A 20,752-nucleotide genomic window follows, 5' to 3' on the forward strand; every position below is an offset into this window, starting at 1 on the left:
ATTAATAAATACTATTGAAATTAAAATTTAATTTAATACTTTATTAATAAATACTATTGAAATTAAAATTTAATTTAATACTTTATTAATAAATACTATTGAAATTAAAATTTAATTTGATACTTTATTAATAAATATTATTGAAATTAAAATTTAATTTGATACTTTATTAATAAATACTATTGAAATTAAAATTTAATTTAATACTTTATTAATAAATATTATTGAAATTAAAATTTAATTTAATACTTTATTAATAAATATTGAAATTAAAATTTAATTTGATACTTTATTAATAAATATTATTGAAATTAAAATTTAATTTAATACTTTATTAATAAATACTATTGAAATTAAAATTTAATTTAATACTTTATTAATAAATACTATTGAAATTAAAATTTAATTTAATACTTTATTAATAAATATTATTGAAATTAAAATTTAATTTGATACTTTATTAATAAATACTATTGAAATTGTATGTACACGCATTTCAAAAAACCACTTTATTCTTACAATTACATTTAAGCAAAGCTTGAAAATGTATATATTCACCCTTAGCATCAAATCTGTTGCCAAGGCCGCTGGAAAAATGGTGGGATCTTTCTATCGATCCAGTAGATATCTCACTGCTGATGCAATTCTCTATCTATATAAGAGCCAGGTACGTCCAAGGATGGAATACTGTTGCCACATCTGGGCAGGAGCTGCTAGAAAGGACTTGTCCTGCCTTGATAGAGTTCAAAATAGACTTCGTAGCCTCGTAGGAGATGTCCTTTTCTCTTCCTTGCAACCTCTATCTCACAAAAGAGATGTTGTGAGTTTGTCTCTGATGTATCGTTATCTTCATGGAAAGTGTTCGACTGAACTTCAATCTATGGTCCCCCCTCGCAAACTTTCACAAGAAACACTCGTCTAGCTGTAAACACTATCAATAATTCCCCCCACTCTTTATCTGTGCCTAAACCTAAACGTAGATTCCATGAACAAAGCTTTTTTCTTAGAACTGCACGCCTGTGGAATTGTCTTCCGTTTTCTAGCTTTCCGGCTGACTACAATATGGTTGTCTTCAAGTCTAACGTAAATAAGTTCTTGATGAGCCGTTCCATATAAGTTATCAAATTTAACAAATTTTCATTATTAATGATTATTATATTGTCCAATTTCTACTGTACACGCTTTAACCCTTATCCTTGAGTGGCCTCTTGGCCTTGATAATGAGTTGATACCTATGAAAAAAAAAAAAAGAAAAAAAGATAAAGTCCAATGCGAACAAGTTCTAATTGAATCGTCCCCCTAAGTAATCCAAGTTATAAAATTCCCACTGTTTACTATGCTAAACTCACAATGACTAATGTATACCTATTAACCCTTATCCTCGAGTGGCCTCTGGGCCTTGATAAGTGGTGACTCCCTTGTAAAAAAAAAAAAAAAAAAAAAAAATGCCTTAACTTCGTGAATATTGCATGAATATTGCATGAATATTTTGGGAAATAACTAACCTTAAAGCAGTACTTTGATGATACAATTTGAATTTTTTTTTCTGATGTATTTAGTAGAATATTGATATTTTACTAGTCTGCAATAAAGCGATTGTCAGTTTATTTTCCAAAAATCATATGAATTGACCAAATTATTTTCTTTTTATACACCAAATCATTTTTAAGTGAATTTGAGTTTTTCTAATGTTCCCATGTTAAAAATAGCTTTCTAAAATCTAGCAAGTTCGAATTATTTTGAGTTATCTCCTTTCATTTCAAGAAGGTATAGTGATATTGTTGCTGTTTGTTTTGATACAAAATTTAATTTTTTTATTTAAAAAATAAATATACTTGATCAGTTTACATGATTTTTGGTGTATGATTTTCTTTCAATCATGGGCATGTCCATCAGATAGACCCCTCCCCCACCCAACATAGGATGAATTTTGGACAAGCAACAGAATTTATTATTACACTCTTCAAAGAAAGAAGTCAAATTTTCTTGTTTTTTTTTCTTTTTCGCCTTTTTTTTATGGCGAGGATGAAAACCATACAATTTTCAAGCTTTACTTAAATGTAATAATAAAATGTTTTTCTGAAACGTGCGTACATATGGATAAATGTTAAGTGTTAAGTGCTAATATTTGTTGCATATGTACATACATATAATACCATGGGGAGCTGAATGCTCCTGTTTTGCACAGTTCTAGGTCACCCTTAGGCCAGGTGTAGTATCTGTTAGCCTCCCTCTGATGTTGCAGATAGTTACCATACAGGAGGTAGATAGTGGTGAAGGCAATCAATCTAAGAGAAGGAATCTTTGATGAAAAACACAAATCGGATAGTGTTGGGTGGTACCCCTATAGATTCTGACGATGGACTATTCCTGATGTTACGTTCGGTAACCAATTTCTGCTATCGAGTAGTCTGGAGCTGAGACTCGGTAGAAGTGGGTCGTAACCTTACTTTGTCCGTCCAGTTGAGCAGAGTCCCTCTCAACCAATATACATTTCTGCATTTTCTATTAATATATATTTCATTTCACTGTTTCTAAGCCTTCTTGTTCTTCTGTCAACATTCAAACCACAATAAATAGAGAGAGTCCGGCAATAGTCTTCTAATGGTGTCACAAAATACAAAAAAAAACAAAAACAAAAACACCTGCTTCCAATTTGTCATCAGCCAGCACAGCTTAGAACACTTATTTAGCGTCTGTCAGTTTCCATACTAGCATGGGTTGGACCGTTTTGCCCGATGGCACTTCTTCAGATCTCTCGGTCTCGTGCAAGGACTGGTCATAATCTCAACTTCCTAAGGTCATCCCTAACTGACTATGTTTTACATTGAGTACCCCGCCTTTCTAAATCGATTAACCTCAATAAATTTACATCTGCTAACTAGATTTGCATCATTCATCCTGTCAACATGTCCATGTCATCTCAATCTATTCTGGTGCAAAACATTAAATATGTTGCGAATGTATAATCGATTCCTCAACTCTTCTGATGACTTCCATGGCCATCTTGAATATACTTTTGTTTCTTTTTTTGAAAAGGGGAGGTACCTTTCTCCCAAAATTAAAGTTCCATACCACCAACAGACTTTATATACACCGGACATACCAGCAACTTGGTTATAAAATAATTATACATTGAGGTGAGGAATGATAGATGAATAAACAGTTAGACATTTCTCTTCTCAAACTCACCAGTCTACTTGTTTGTTTTTCTTTTCTCTCATGATTCTGGTCTTTTTCACATTGTTTTTTAGCTTTTAAAACTTCCATATATATATATATATATATATATATATATATATATATATACATACACACACACACAAATACACATTTGCTCAAAATTTTTTCTTATTCACTTGATTTTGAAAACTTTATATGAATGCTCGACAACAGAAACTGATAATCATGAATAATAAATATTTGAGTCAATTGATTTTAACTTAATTTTTATTGTTATATGTACATTGCCGATTGTTGATATGTTTTATATATAAAGTAAAATGGTAACGGTAAAGGCTCCTTTAAAGGCTCCTTCAGTCTTGACAGACTGAATACCCACTGAAAGGGTGCTGGCACGTGACATTTTTGTGGCAAGAGGAGCACAATCTCCAACCACACCTCTCCAGAGTTGACGCTGTTAAATACCAGTGGCAAGCGGAGTGTGTGTATATATATATATATATATATATTTTTTTTTTTTTTTAAATTTTATTACCGTTTTATCTGTTTAGTTAGACATGTTTCTGTTACCAAACAGTTAAACAGATAAAACGGTAATAAAATAAAAAATATATATTTGCTCTGCAATAGTATTGAGCACCTTCTTCAGGTTTTTACTAATTACCAGTTTTGCTAAATGTATATATAATTGATATGTAGTTTGCTTGAAGCACTGTGTGGGATAGATACGTAGTAGAGATTTAGAAGGCTATCACAATGCGAGGAATGAGATACAGTCGGTGTTGTTGAAAGAAGACGAAGACAAGTGGCGATTTACAAATCAATAAGTACATACATATATGTCTATATATATATATATATATATACACACATATATTTATTCAGTTGTATTAAATACAAATGTCTTACTTGTTATGTCTGCGACAATATCCACATTAATTTCGGAAAAAAATTCCCTTTTCAAATGGTAGATGTGACAGATTGATTTAAAGCATGCTAGATGATGGAGCGGAAATTGAATGGCTGTGTGGAGCCTCGGAGCAAATGTAAGGAAGGGATTTATGTATATATATATATATATATATGTGTGTGTGTGTGTGTGTGTGTGTTCAGGATGACTGGAAATAATGCCGAGATAATCAGCATAATCGCGTTGACATACAAGTTCTTGTCAGATCACCAAAGTTAAGCAATGTTGAATCTGGTTAGTACCAGATCAGTGACTATTTGGGAATTTTAGGTGTTGTATATGCTCTTTGCTAATATATATATATATATATATATATATATAAGCGGAGAGAGAGAGATATAGGTATGTAAAAGTGTCATTCATACTTACCATTTCTCTACTGTTCTCCTCGGATAGAACAACAGAGAATCATTGAGAATATCATTCCCAAAATCTAAAAAGGAAAAAAAAAAGAAAAGATTATATCAGAAATCTATATATATCATATTTATATAAAATACAATGCTTATGTTTATGTATGCTCTATAAAACGAAAAGTTTAGAGAATTACATAAAATCTAGAAGTGTAATATAAGACAAGGGAAATAATCCGGAATCTGTATATTCATCCATAAGGGATCTAGAGGGGACAGACTATCTCTTAAAGCTTCAATCATATTTTGATCAAATTTAGATCATATGTACAAAATTCTCTGCGAAAGACAATGGATATGATTTAAATCTCAACATGCCCCTTAATGTGTCGAATCTCTATGTGTCCCTCTAAACGAACTATTTGATTTTAATATAAATTAAACCATATGTATAAAACACTAAAACTATTGGGGGGGGGCGGGTGTCATCAAAAATAAAAAGTGTAATATGGTGTTATGATCATAGTGAACAAGACGGATAGTGTCTTTCATTAAATCCTGGATAACATTGGGTTTCTCTGATAGTTCAAATTTTAATTTTCTGAGGTTTTTGTTTCAACCTTCCATTAAGTTATTTTAAATTTCTAACTTGAAGCATTTGCTTTCTTATAAAAGATCAATAAAATTCCTTTTATAGCAGTTGTGTTGTCTGGTGTTGTCTAAGTGATGATGCGCTTAAATAAAAATAATTGGAATACTTAATTCTGTCTGCAAATCTTTTTTATTTTAACTAGGTGTAAAAACAAATCTAATAAAAGAATGTTTCTTTAATAAATTCATGTATAGATGTGAAACACAAATTTTTAACTTAAAACAGAAAAAATGCACAGTCGAACAAAAAAAGAGAAAAATTAAAGACAGAAATAGAAAAAAAAAAGATAAGATCAATTGGTGACTTACCATCACTATGGCTATACCGATTGCTACGCCAGCAATAATCATCATGTACTCGGTGAAATACCTCAGCAGCTTATCCTTACAGGGCTGCAATCAGAAAGAGACAAAATCTTAAATCCTCTCCAATTTTTTTTTTTTTGACAATCGGAAAAAAGAAAAATTCACAAATGAAAATATTTTCCTTGAATAAATTCACCCAAATTCTTGACTAATGCAAAATATCAAAAAAATACCCTGTGGATTAAATAATGGGTCCAGTTTAAAATTTCTTTTTATTTTATTTTTTTTAGAGAAATCGCTCCAGGCAAGCCACTTTGATGTATGTAAGGAGCTAAACAAAAAAAAAAAAAAAATTACTTCAACGTCAGAAAGTCTTAAATCCTGACTCCGATAACAATTCTTCCACCTTTGTCATAAACATTGCTCATGGAATGTAAGGACTAAAGGACAAAATAAAAAAAGCAAGAATTATAAGGCTGACAAAAGTAAACCCAAGATCCACTTCCATACAGATTTGACTTCAACAATATACACTTGAAAGCCTAATAGTGGACAATCTCTTCCATTCCTTACATTCTCTGAGAAACGTTGTTAGTCTCTCTCTACTCTATTTTCATCAAACGTACTTGATTGAGCTCAAATCTCTGGTTCCTCCCTATAAGCTATTCACTCCAACCGAGAGGTCTTTTTAGAATTCTAACTGCCCCTTTCAAGTGCGATTATTTTCTTGCACTTTATTCACCGGGTATATTTGCACTGTAGTTCTTGAAATTCTTTTTTACAAGTCTAGTTGTTCCTATGCTGATATATAACATATATATACGTCCGAGTAGATTCTGTAAAACTACTTACCGTATTGTAGTAGGCTTTCAAGCAAGATTTGGGGAAATGGCTGGTTATTCTGTAATCCTCAAATCCCCTTGTTGAGCCGCAGCACTTGAACTGAAGAAAACAAATAGAAAAAAAAAAAAAACAACTCAGATCAAGATTAGCAAAATAAAAATAAGCGCACAATGCATGCAGATGACAAGCCTGTGACAAGAAAAATATCTGATTTTGGATTTGACTACCCAAATTTTGATTTCTCCATTTGGAAAAGTAATTGTCTCTTTCATACAGAGAAAATAGACCACTTGAAATTCTACAGAATTTATGTCAACTCTAAATAATGGACTTCTTGGTCAGTCAGTTTATGTTTATAGATTAAACAGCCAATAATTCTCAAGTGATCTTGCTGTATGGCCTACTTCAACTGGTAGGGTCTAGCAGAGGAGATTGGTTTGGTCTCTGAGACAGAGAGGCCTTTAAATAAAACATTGTTGCAGATGGTGGCTTAGTGGTTAACAACACAGACAGACAACCTGAGTGTGCCATGTTCGAATCCAGTTTATTCCACATGAACACTTTCACTTAGTATGTTGCGGTCCCGCTTGTAAGTACTTGATTTCTTTTTAAAAGCATTCTAATTAGAAAGATGATGGGGAAACTAAAGAATCATCCGATTCATACAAAATGAATTAACTTGTTTTAAATTGGAGTTGGGATTTTGTTTGGGAAATCCTTTTTTATCGTAGTGATCATGACCACATGATTGAAACTATGATCACTGGATGTAATTTTAAGTCATATACTGTAGAATAATCAAAAGAACTGTGTTAGTCAATAACACACAACAACAATAATAGCAGCAACACTTACCAAGGGTTCAGCTCATGCACAAGACAGACATCAGATTGAGCTGGACTGAGGGCTTGTATTTATGTACAAGCATATCCAATCAGGTGATTCAGCCAATCACAATCCAAGGAATAGACTGGCCCATGTGTGCACAATGGAATCTCCCATTGTGCCATAAATAGTTCTCCTCTTTCATGAGAAGTAACTTTAGTCTTTGTCAAGTTATCCACAACTTGAACGCTGACCGAAAGTCCACTACACAATCCAACAATATCCAAGACAGTTAAGAGTTAATTAAGTCCTTTTTTTCACCATGTTTCTTGAATCTTATAAGCCTGGCTACCAATTTCTAAATTCACACAAAAACATTACAAAGCAAAAGTCCTAGAAAGTAATGTCTTACTAAATACAACATGGATAATTAAATGTTATGGTATTTAAAACTTTTTCCTCAGTCTAATAGAAGAATAGGTTTGGCAACTTGTGCATTAGGATAACTACAAAAAGATATCCCAAATCAATTTTATTTTCATCTTCACAATGCTCTGAAGGGGTCTATTCAAATTATGGTCGATCATCCATTTATTCTGAAACCAAGATTTCAGTGGAGATGCGGTTCTCTGCCTCCTCATTCTTTCACTTCTGGTCCCCTTCAACATTGTATTTGATCGTGACTATTTTATCAACATTAATAATTTTTTTTCCTTTTAAACAGAAAACAGAGGGATAAATTGTATTTCAAAATAATTGGCAAGAAAAAAAAAAAAAAAAGAGGCTAAAAACTATTTTCAGAAATAAAAGAGGTTGAGTAAAGGGAGGTAATTTGGCAATCCCCAATTACAATCCATAGCAATCGATGTCCAGTTGGATTCAGTTCCTGATATTAAAGACTGTGTTTTGGATTTTTACTCTTGTGGTTTGCCAAGTTTTGTACAAATTTTTATTTATTCATTAATTGATAGGTGAAAGTACTGAATAATTAACAGAGTCTCTAATCTTCCTATATTAAGGACTTTTTTTTAATAATCTGTAGTTTACTGATCATGTTGAAATAATTTTATTTAGAAACCCATTCTTAACATAGAGAAGAAGGGAGACAGTGAAGTATCCTGTACTTTCACCTAACAATTTAATAAATAAATTAATAAATTTGTAAAACTGAAACTCTTGCTGAAAATTATAATGCATAATACAATAATGCAAATGAAGTTTAATATCAAGAACTGAATCTGACTGAACACCATTTGCTGCAGACTGAGTTTTTCTGATTTGCCGGTAATTCATGTAGAATCAACATTACCGAGTTTCTTTCTGAAAATGAGTTTTCGTGTGAACGAATACCTAGTAATTTGATTCATAATTATTTATATCGTTGTTTCTCATATCATTTAGTAACTGGCTCTTGTGGCCTTATAATAATGACATATGCACATAAAGTAACTAAACATTACATGTTAGTCAGGTATCACGGATTCAAATGTTTGATGTTAGAGTTAATATTTTTATTTTTTTTGTTCCCATATAGATTTAGATAGTGTCGTGTTATTTTATTTCCATATTTTTTCACCCGTGTGATCATTTTATCAACACTTGCAATTATTTACTGTAAACCCTATGTGCACTTTGTGTTCATTGTAGATGTTATTATTTACTGTTGCTTTGTATATAATATTAAGCCAGTAAACATTTATTCATTAGTGGGCAATTGTTTTTTATTATACAATTACTGTTCTTAAATGCCTGATAGACGGCCTTAAACAAATAAAAATTGACACAAAACTGTTTTAGGACAGCATGCTATATGCTTACACATCCTCTGAAGTAATGAGATTTCTCATTACTTCATATGCAAATGAGATGCTCATGACTTGAATAACAAGCCTGTTTTTCAGAGATGGTGAATTTGAAGTTTTGACAAAATTGTGTTGAATTTAATTCCAGAAATTGTTAGTTGAAAGTGTAAAATAATTAAGAATTATTTAACCACAATTACATAAGTTAGTAATGATAAAAACAGTAAAAAAAATTTTTTTTACTTAACCCTTTACAATCTGGTTGAACTAATTTGTTCAGTTGTAAATAAATGAATATAACGGCATAAATAAAGTGGGAATTGATTCAAACAAGCCTTGTATGTATTAGTTCAGTATCTGGGTAGATGCCAGATACTTCCAGATAGCAACTGTCCATTGCTTACATTCAGTATGCCGCCATATGTCTCAAAGAGTGGAGAATTTCGTTTCGTTAAACACTTTTTTCAGGCATTATGGATAATAATCAAGGTATGTTTATGAAATGCAACCATAATATATTTCCTTTTTTCTTATTTCTGTTTCTATTATTCATATTAAATGTTAATTTATCATTTTTTCATGCATTTTCATATTCTTTTGTGGTGATTGAATATATTTATATTGTTGGAAATAGTGGCTAGTATATGGCCTATGGACTCGTGAATATCATGTTATCATATTGCAAATTGGAATTATTTTATGTAGACCATATGTATACATTTTCATTGTAGATATTTATTCACTATTTTATATGCTTTGTATATGGCATTAGCTAATAAACATTTACTTACTAGTGGACAATAAGTTTTTATTTTACAATTACATTGGTCTAATGAAATCGTTAAGAAATAGAAATTGATAGTTTAAATTACCTTCATACATTTTAGTTTTCAATGTTTTTGATTGCAGATTTGTTTGTCAAACTTATAATTATAAGAACAACAGTATACACATTTTTAAAGATATGAATGCAGATTATAAAATGATAAAAACAAAAGTTCATAGAGACGATGTCTAAATTACTGAAAGAAAGAAATATCGCTTTTCAACTTACATCTTCCTGTACGTTGTCCATCAAGATTTGAGAAGTGCTGCTGTCATGATAATTCTTCACACCATTGTCCAACATCTCCGTCACAAATTTGTCCAGCTACAAAAGAAAATATGAAAATGCTGAAGACAGGAACTAAGAAATGCCAAAGACAAACACAGAGAAAATCATCTTCAACAAAGAACACAAAAATGAAGAAAAGATGTTGAAAAGATGAAATGAAGAAAAGATGAAATGAAGAAAAGATGAAATGAAGAAAAGATGAAATCAAGTAAAGATGAAATCAAGTAAAGATGAAATCAAGTAAAGATGAAATCAAGTAAAGATGAAATCAAGTAAAAATGAAATCAAGTAAAGATGAAATCAAGAAAAGATGTTGAAAAGCTGAGGGAGCCTGAAATAAATATTTTTCACAGTTGTATTCTTCATCTGTTGCTATTGCTGCTGTGTTTGAAAATATTTTCATTCTTTGGACGTTCACCACAAATGCAGACTCCACGATACATGATGGTTATAATCAAGATTGTCTGCTCTTTTTGACTTCTGGTATCTGTTGTACATTGGCAAGTGGATAAGAAAGCCATTCTTAACATGGGGAAAAAAGAGGGTAAGGGTTTCACATCATCTGAGAGGAAGATAATCATTGATCAAAAGGGACCATATCTTGCTTGTCACCATAATCTAGGCTGTTGAGTACAATCTTAACTATAACCTATATTGTACTACATTTGTCACAACAAAAACAAACTTATTTAAGTAATCTGATCAAAATACATTCAGAATATATCTGCTTATGTAGGGGAGGTCTATCTCGAGAAACCTTCTAGGAGTTTGTGATAGATCTTACAATATTATTGCAGTATCTTTGAACAGAACAGATACTACACTTAGAGATATTAATTTGCAGAAACTATAAAAAAAAATACTGTATAAACACAAGGACATCAAAAGTGTTGGGTAAAGGGGGGGGACGTTGATCATTTTGGGTCTAAAGTGATAAGAATGTCTACTTTATTCTTAACTAGAATCATCTCGGTCACCATAATACCACATTTACTCTAATGGCTATCCCACTTGAAATATTCCCAAATTTGTTGGAAATTTTATTCTTTATAAATATGTTTATATACAAGGATATTACACTTTGATTCCAATCTGAATACACGTCTTCGGTGATCAAATGATTTTATCTTAAAAAAAGTACATTAGCATTTTATTATATAAATCATAATAATGATAATAATAAAGATGAAAAGATAAATGAACATGATATAAATACCATATATTTCGGTGCATAAGGTGACCATCAGATAAGACGAGGTGTAAAATTGGAGCAAATTTTAATAAATTATTATTGTATAAGACAACTGCTAAATCACAAAATCATGTTTGCTTGGCTTAGACTAGAGATTGCAACACCCGATATCTTATGAAGTATTGTTTTTTTTTTTAAAGATGATTTTTTAACTTTAAGGGTAGTTTTATACGCTGAAATATATGGTATATAATATTTTTAGGTTAATCATTTACTTGAAACATTCAGTATATACCAATCGTAATGGATTAAAAAAAAAAACTTTCTCACAAATAAAGTTTTTTTTATAATTAAAATTTTTTTTTTAATATAAATTTTGAAAAACATTCAAGCCCAATGAATGCCTTTTTATTGGGTTCCAGAGCATATATAATATAGTTTTCCAAGTTTTAAATATAAAGTTTTCTCAATTGGTCATTTATTACTTTTCAAAAGGTAGCCGTTACAATATTGTTTCGTATTGTGACTAAAATGTCTGCAAAATTATTATTTTTTTTTTTTTTTACACAGTGATCACCACTTATCAAGGCCCGGAAGCCACTCAGGGATAAGGGTTATTGTAAGTACATCACGTTAGTGAGGAGATTTTATGAAGTGTTTAATTAGGGGGGCGGTTCATTAGGAATTTGTTAACATTAGACTTGAAGACATCCAAGTTGTAGTCCGGAGGGAAGCAGGCAGACGGAACAGAGTTCCACAGGCGTGCAGTTCTAAGAAAGAAGCTTTGCTCATGAAATCCGCGTTTTGATTTAGGCACAGATATAGAGTGGGGGAAATTTTTCACAATGGATTCAGCTAGACGGGTGTTTTTCGTGAAAGATTGGCGAGGGGGGACCAGGGATTGGAGTTCAGACGAGCACCTGCCATGAAAATAACGATAAAACAAGGATAGGCTCGCAACGTCTCTTCTGTGGGAGAGGGGTTGCAGGGTAGAGAAAAGGGCATCCCCCACTAAACCACGAAGTCTATTTTGTACTCTGTCAAGGCATGATAGGCTGTTTTTGGCAGCTCCTGCCCAGATATGGCAACAGTATTCCATCCTTGGCCGTACTTGGCTTTTATATAGATAGAGAATTGCATCAGTAGTGAGATATCTTCTGGAGCGGTAGAAGGATCCCACCATCTTTCCTGCGACCTTGGCCACAGACTTGATGTACGTGTTCCATTTCAGATCAGGAGTAAAGGTCAAACCCAGAAGCTTGTCAAAACACGGGGCCTCACCCAGACGAGAGCCATCCATCACAATTGATGCCAGCTGGGGATCAGAGCGTTGATGATGTATGGATAGGAGTTTGGTTTTGGATGCATTAAAGGTAACTAGCCACATCTTCCCCCACTGAACCACGCGCTCGAGATCAGAGGAGAGAGAATCCGAGAGAACTTCGTCATTTACAGCCTTTGATGTGTTGCCGTAGATGGTCGTGTCATCAGCATAGATGTCAACGAATGATTTAAGTATGTGTTTAGGGAGGTCATTGATGTAGATCAGGAAGAGAGTTGGGCCCAGGATTGACCCCTGAGGGACTCCAGCATTTATATTGCAGGCCTCCGATTTTTGTCCATCTACCACTACTCTTATGAGCCTATCAGAGAGAAATGATTTAATGATTGAGAAAACATTTCCAGTTATACCATAGCTGGAAATCTTGTGAAGTAGACCCTTATGCCATACTTTGTCAAAGGCCTTTGATATGTCGAGAGCAATTGCCCTAGAAAGGAAGCCTTTGTCAAGAGATTCACTAATCCTGTGGGATATAACCATCAGCACATCTGCGGTAGATCTTGCAGAGCGGAAACCATATTGTGTGTCACTAAGAAGGTTATTCCTGCTGAGGTGGTTTACTATTTCTCTATTTAATATTGATTCAAGTAACTTACTCATAACACAGAGAAGACTTATTGGTCTGTATTGAGAGGGAGATGACTTATCACCTGAATTCTTAAATACAGGGCAAACTGAGGAGGTCTTCCAGGGGGTCGGAAAGCACTTCTCCTTAAGGCAGCGCTTAAATAGTTTCGTAAGTATGGGAGCAAGTTCTGGTTGAAGCTTTTTTAACACTATAATTGGGATGCCATCAGGGCCAGTTGCTTTACTGGAATCTAGGTTTTTTATTAGCTTGGCGACCTCATGCACGGATATTTGTATGTTACCTAGCTTGTTCTGTGTTATAGGAGGAAATATGGGGAGTTGATGGCCTTCATCGCATAGGGTAGAATTAGCTGCAAAGTTCTTTGCAAATAGTTTGGCCTTGTCTGATGCTGACGAGATAACCTCTGGTCCATTGATAATGGTTGGGATAGAACGCACACTTCTGTTCAAGATCCTATTTGTTATTTGCCAAAACTGGTGGGAACCAAGCCGCTGATCAGCTACCTTGGATTTATATTATTACTGCATATTTAGTCACGTACCCATCAGATGTTTACCTTAAAAACTTATATTTTTATTATCATCAATAATATAAGGGGCAGTTGTGTGTGTGTATGTTTGTATGGCTATCTAAAATTTAAATAAAATGACAAAACAAATAACCACAAAAATTGGTAGTTTTTTGATTGGCGTTGCCTTAGATTAATAATATTTAACGATTAGAAAATACTATTCATTCTTTCCCCCTAAATTGACACATATGGTCAGGAGAGGGCAGTTTTCTAAACAGATTATCTACTAAAGAGAAGTAACTCTAATTTTGTTTTTAATCAAGGAGTTACTTCCTCTATAATAACGCATTCCTTGAAGAATCTATAAAAACAAGTTGTGTGTATGTCCAGATACAAGAATCGACTTGGCAGAGAAAAAAAAAGTCTAGGGAGAGAAAGGTGGTACTGTATAAAATGGAAGAACAAAAGATAGAAAACAGAAGTTTTAACTGAAATCTACACTTTTGCCTTAAGCAATGAAGAGTAGCACTGCTAGTTTATAATAAAGTTGAAAGAAAGAAAATTAAAATATTTAGAAACTTATGTTTTTCAGTTTAATTGCAGCAACATTTAGATGAGCATGTTTAAAAATAAAATTAAGACAATGGAAAACTCCATTAGAAGTAAAAAAAAAAAAAAAATAGAACGTGTACAGGAAGTTTAGTCATGGTAGGAAGTCCAAAATGACATGTAGTTCTAAAGTCTTTCTCTTCAGCTGGTGAGCTGATTTGGTTTGGTCACACGCGTTCATGGTAAACAGGCAATAGGAAGCTTATGTCTAACATTAGTGCTGTAATAAGAGAATAAATCACCAAAGAACACGTCATTAATCAATAAGATTGAAGTCTTTTTCTTTTATTATTATAGTTACTAAATGAGTGAAGACAGAAATTCTGGCTGTCATATGACCACTACGACTGCAGAGAGATTGACAATTGGTTTTGTTGAAGTGAACTATGTACAAATCATGTGGATCGAATACCATCTCCACACTATGCTACAAACTGATACTTTGGTGCATGACCAGGATATAGAATTATGTTGTCAGGATTTTTAAAAGTTGGACCTAAATAAAATTTAAGCTGAAAAATAAAACTGATTATGACTAGTCAATTTTTATTTGTTATTTTTGTATTATGTTATTGACAATTAACGTATGTTGCTACAATTCATGAAAGAAATCTGCTTTGTCAGTTTACTAATAATATGTAAATATTAGTAAGTAAATACCTCAGCTAATGGAAAATGAGTCTTCTTTATTTATTAAGAATCACTGTTCCTTATTTGCTTTTTTAACTTAGAAACTGACACTGTGTGCAGAAGAAAAGACTTTGATGACATGTCCACGTTAAAAGAATGGCTGAGAGTTCACGGGGGGGGGGGGGTGAAGACCAAGGAAAATATAGGAGGAAGTAATAAAAATGGACTTGTCTGCAACTGTTGAAATAGAATCTTTGTTGGTTGACATGGCCGTCAATGGTAACTCCATAAATTTAATTTGTGCCTTTAGCACTGAAACAATTGAATGTGACAGACCAATGGACGGACAGGTGTGTGGTAAACATATGTGTAAAACTAAGATGCGTCAGGTGACGATAAATGTCTGCAGAATAAAAATGACTGCAGTGCATTTTTAGATAACGACAGAATAATGAAGACTTTATAAAGGATGAGAAAGTCTGTTGATGCCAAGAACAGCATTGTTGCAGTTATTTGGGTCAGTGGTTAATTTTGGAGGAAACCCGGTGAGGTTCCAGTCGACTGGGTTATTTGATTGAAAGAATACAATAGGTTCTTGTAGACAAAGGTGATCAAGTAGAACGAACACGCGTACACACGCATGTATATGTATTGATATGAGCGAAGAGAGAAAATGTCTTCAGAACGTACGATGATGAAAGAAAGAGAAAAAAAGAGTAAGACAAAAAGGTAAACAGATGTACAGAGGGAAGAAGGAGAGAGAGAGAGATGTACAGAGGGAAGGAAGAGAGAGAGAGATGTGCAGAGGGAAGGAGGAGAGAGAGAGATGTGCAGAGGGAAGGAGGAGAGAGAGAGATGTACAGAGGGAAGGAGGAGAGAGAAGGAAGGAGGAGAGAGAGGGAAGGAGGAGAGAGAGGGAAGGAGGAGAGAGAGGGTTGGAGAAGAGAGAGGGTTGGAGGAGAGAGAGGGTTGGAGGAGAGAGAGGGTTGGAGGAGAGAGAGGGTTGGAGGAGAGAGAGGGTTGGAGGAGAGAGAGAGATGTACAGAGGGTTGGAGGAGAGAGAGAGATGTACAGAGGGTAGGAGGAGAGAGAGATGTACAGAGGGAAGGAGGAGAGAGATGTACAGAGGGAAGGAGGAGAGAGGTGTACAGAGGGAAGGAGGAGAGAGAGATGTACAAAGGGAAGGAGGAGAGAGAGATGTACAGAGGGAAGGAGGAGAGAGATGTACAGAGGTAGGAGGAGAGAGATGTACAGAGGTAGGAGGAGAGAGATGTACAGAGGTAGGAGGAGAGAGAGATGTACAGAGGGAAAGAGGAGAGAGAAATATACGGAGGAAGAGAGGGAGAGAAATGTACGGAGGGAGAGAAATGTAGGGAGGGAGAGAAATGTACGGAGGGAGAGAAATGTACGGAGGAAGAGAGGGAGAGAAATGTACGGAGGAAGAGAGGGAGAGAAATGTACGGAGGAAGAGAGGGAGAGAAATGTACGGAGGAAGAGAGGGAGAGAAATGTACGGAGGAAGAGAGGGAGAGAAATGTACGGAGGAAGAGAGGGAGAGAAATGTACGGAGGAAGAGAGGGAGAGAAATGTACGGAGGAAGAGAGGGAGAGAAATGTACGGAGGAAGAGAGGGAGAGAAATGTACGGAGGAAGAGAGGGAGAGAAATGTACGGAGGAAGAGAGGGAGAGAAATGTACGGAGGAAGAGAGGGAGAGAAATGTACGGAGGAAGAGAGGGAGAGAAATGTACGGAGGAAGAGAGGGAGAGAAATGTACGGAGGAAGAGAGGGAGAGAAATGTACGGAGGAAGAGAGGGAGAGAAATGTACGGAGGAAGAGAGGGAGAGAAATGTACGGAGGAAGAGAGGGAGAGAAATGTACGGAGGAAGAGAGGGAGAGAAATGTACGGAGGAAGAGAGGGAGAGAAATGTACGGAGGAAGAGAGGGGGAGAAATGTACGGAGGAAGAGAGGGGGAGAAATGTACGGAGGAAGAGAGGGGGAGAAATATACGGAGGAAGAGAGGGGGAGGATGAATGTACGGGGGACGGGAGACTAAGTTAGGGACAGAGAGAGAGAGATGTAGGGGGAGAGAGAGAGAGATGTAGGGGGAGAGAGAGAGAGATGTAGGGAGAGAGAGAGAGATGTAGGGAGAGAGAGAGAGATGTAGGGAGAGAGAGAGATGTAGGGGGAGAGAGAGAGATTGATGTAGGGGGAGAGAGTGAGATTGATGTAGGGGGAGAGAGTGAGATTGATGTAGGGGGAGAGAGTGAGATTGATGTAGGGGGAGAGAGTGAGATTGATGTAGGGGGAGAGAGAGAGATTGATGTAGGGGGAGAGAGAGAGATTGATGTAGGGGGAGAGAGAGATGTAGGGGGAGAGAGAGATGTAGGGGGAGAGAGGGAGATTTAGGGGGAGAGAGAGATTTAGGGGGAGAGAGAGAGAGATGTAGGGGGAGAGAGAGAGATGTAGGGGGAGAGAGAGAGATGTAGGGGGAGAGAGAGAGATGTAGGGGGAGAGAGAGAGAGGTAGGGGGAGAGAGAGAGAGGTAGGGGGAGAGAGAGAGAGGTAGGGGGAGAGAGAGAGAGGTAGGGGGAGAGAGAGAGAGGTAGGGGGAGAGAGAGAGAGGTAGGGGGAGAGAGAGAGAGGTAGGGGGAGAGAGAGAGAGGTAGGGGGAGAGAGAGAGATGTAGGGGGAGAGAGAGAGAGATGTAGGGGGAGAGAGAGAGAGATGTAGGGGGAGAGAGAGAGAGATGTAGGGGGAGAGAGAGAGAGATGTAGGGGGAGAGAGAGATGTAGGGGGAGAGAGAGATGTAGGGGGAGAGAGAGAGATGTAGGGGGAGAGAGAGATGTAGGGGGAGAGAGAGATGTAGGGGGAGAGAGAGAGATGTAGGGGGAGAGAGAGAGATGTAGGGGGAGAGAGAGAGATGTAGGGGGAGAGAGAGAGATGTAGGGGGAGAGAGAGATGTAGGGGAGAGAGAGATGTAGGGGGAGAGAAGGAGTAGGGGAGAGAAGGAGTAGGGGGAGAGAAGGAGTAGGAGTAGGGGGAGGGAGAGAGAGAAAGTGAGAATTGAATCATCAACCTCCAGAAGAATATAACTCACAACCAAATTTTAACAAGTACTTCAACTACTATGCTACGAGATATTTAGATTCCATTCTGCATATGTTCAATATTCCTATCAACCATTTGTATTCTCATCTCAATCTGTTCATTTATCTGGATGACCATTAGAGCACCAAAGATGGTTTAGCAACCATTTTTCTCTAGTCTTCACGATTTTCTGCCTTCCTGGTGTGTTGTTCATTTCAGTGTTAGTTCGATCCACTCTACCATGTCTTCCCACCTCTTACTGTCTGCCCATCTTTCCTCCCTATACAGTTCATTGTAGTGTTGCCATTACCAGACTGCATCATTTTCTTCTTCACATTGATCAGTAGATCAACTTGTCAGAGCCTCTTTTTCACTTCCTCATTAGTAATACAGTCCCTGTATGAGATGTTGAGGGTCTTTTGGAAACATCTAATCTCTGTGGCCTGTATCTTTCTATGTCTGCAGTTAGAGCTCACATATAACAATATAGTGATGAATCTAATATGAATATTGGTTATATGCCCTTAAAACGCTATCCGGTTAAGAGTTCTGGTCCGAAAATCAGTTATCATTTAAGTTAAATTTAAATGTAAAACTGATCCTTGCTCTAAATTCTAAGCTTTTAAAAAAGTTATTTATTTACTTTTTAACTTTCACAGAGTCTACATGTAATTAATGTAGAATATCATTTTTAGGGTGGGGGTTGAATTGGCATAGAGTCATCATGTAAAACTATTAATTTTATATTAAAATACTTGCTTTGACAAAAGAAAAAAAATAATTGATGTTAAATTGGGTTATATACCATGGAAAGTGCAAAGTGTATTCTAATTAGTGGTATCGGAATATATATATATATATATATATATATATATATATATATATATATATATATATATATTAAGTAATGTGATTTATAATTTAAAAGTTTTAAAATTTTTAAAATTTAAAAATCAAAATTTAATTAAATTAAAAATCAGTTTCATAAGAAGGAACAACAACAAAGTCAATTATCTGTACGATCGTTTCGGAAATCCGTGCTTTTTATTTGTGGTATACATGAAGTCACGTAGAATAATTATACATAGTTTTTTTGGTAAGCACGGTCTCCTCATCAGCAAATTTAGGAGGATTTCTATTGAATTGAAAAGACACCAAAAATAAACCTAGCATTAAAAGTAAGGCAGATGAATCTGAAAAATTGAAGTAAAAGGTTTGGATATAAAATTTATAAGAAAATTAATAAGGAAATTGGTATAGGTTAGGGATAGAAATGAGTAGAAAAAATATATATATTTTTGAATTAGCTCTAGGACATTTAACTATCGAGCTTATTATATATCTAAATTACAACGAGCATTTCCTGTATTTTAATTAAACTAGTAATTTCACTATTACATTAAAATACACTTAGCTCTTTAGACTATTATTCTAATCTCCTTTAAATTTATATATATATATATATATATATATACATATATATTATAGGTAGCGATTAAGAAATCTCCCACAACTGGAAATGGATTTGATGAGAGTTGTTTTGATTCTTTCTGGATTTTATATACATTTTTCTTTTTGAGAACTTCATAGAATATCCGGAAGAAATATTCAGTAATGACATGCAAATATCGGTTATTCTATGAATGAAACAGATCGTAAATGCATCAAATTTTTTTTTTTGGGGGGGGGGGGAAGAAAAGATTGACAAAATGAATAAAAATTTTTTTTTCATTTTTGCACCTTTCTCTGCAAGAAAAACAAACAAACAAAAAAAAAACAAATTCGAAACGAGTTGAGTTCACAACAAAACGAAAAATTGGTTTTAATCTCTTTATGACTTTTAAAATGCCTAAAAATAAACCGTAAATATTATATTTTGATTTTTTGATATGCTATCCTATAGTGTGTAAATCTTAATTATATTTTGGTACTGGTACAGTTTTTTAACCAGACAAAGTAAATGAAATGTGTACCTTTTAAATAAATAAAGCTTACCACCGTTTTTAAATGGAAGTAAGCTTTAATTATGTCAGCTTTAACAAATTAAAAATAAATTAAATAAATCAACTTTAAATAATATTCTTAAACAACAATTATAACAATTTTTCTACTAAAAAACGATTAATAACATCGAGCTAATTATTAAAATAGATTTTCAGTAATGGAATATGCAAATGAGGTTACTACTTGAATATAGATTTCCTTTGAATAAATAGTATGTATAGAAATTATGATGGAATAAATATGTACGAAAGTTTTCAGTGTGAAAATTTGTGAAACTGTACCTTTTATATATGTTAATCGAATTGTGAACAAACAATCAGACAGTAATACGGCTTTATTATAATATATTTCCACCAATTCTTTTTAGAGTGTTTTTTTACCACTTATTAAGGCCCGGAAGCCACTCAGGGATAAGGGTTATTGCAAGTACAGTACGTCAGTGTGGAGATTTGATTAAGTGTTTACTTAAGGGGGCGGTTCATTAGGAATTTGTTAACGTTGGACTTGAAGACATCCAAGTTGTAGTCAGGTGGGAAGCAGGCAGACGGAACAGAGTTCCACAGGCGTGCAGTTCTAAGAAAGCTTTGTTCATGGAATCCACGTTTTGATTTAGGCACAGATAAAGAGTGGGGGAAATTTTTCACAGTGGATTCAGCTAGACGGGTGTTTACTTATAATTGCCTCCAATATATTTCACTTTTGGAAGAGGAGAGAATTAGCATAGGGGATCATGAACAAATT

The 20,752-nt window shown here is 34.5% G+C and overlaps 1 protein-coding gene across 1 annotated transcript in view; it reads right to left on the reverse strand.

Moving 5' to 3' along the window:
- LOC145292897 (CD9 antigen-like) overlaps positions 1–20,752 on the reverse strand; it is a 282,191-nt gene that overhangs the window by 1,482 nt on the left and 259,957 nt on the right. The window contains exons 4-7 of the mRNA XM_080139033.1: positions 9,988–10,083; positions 6,316–6,405; positions 5,467–5,550; positions 4,523–4,586 (exon numbers count right to left, since the gene is read on the reverse strand). Of these exons, the coding sequence (XP_079995159.1) occupies positions 4,530–4,586; positions 5,467–5,550; positions 6,316–6,405; positions 9,988–10,083 (327 nt within the window). The 3' untranslated portion in view covers positions 4,523–4,529. The remainder of the gene's footprint in view (positions 1–4,522; positions 4,587–5,466; positions 5,551–6,315; positions 6,406–9,987; positions 10,084–20,752) is intronic.

The sequence above is a fragment of the Euprymna scolopes genome, chromosome 14 (genome assembly GCF_053919585.1).
Source record: "Euprymna scolopes isolate OS-2025 chromosome 14, ASM5391958v1, whole genome shotgun sequence".
Classification (NCBI taxonomy): Eukaryota; Metazoa; Mollusca; class Cephalopoda; order Sepiida; family Sepiolidae; genus Euprymna; species Euprymna scolopes.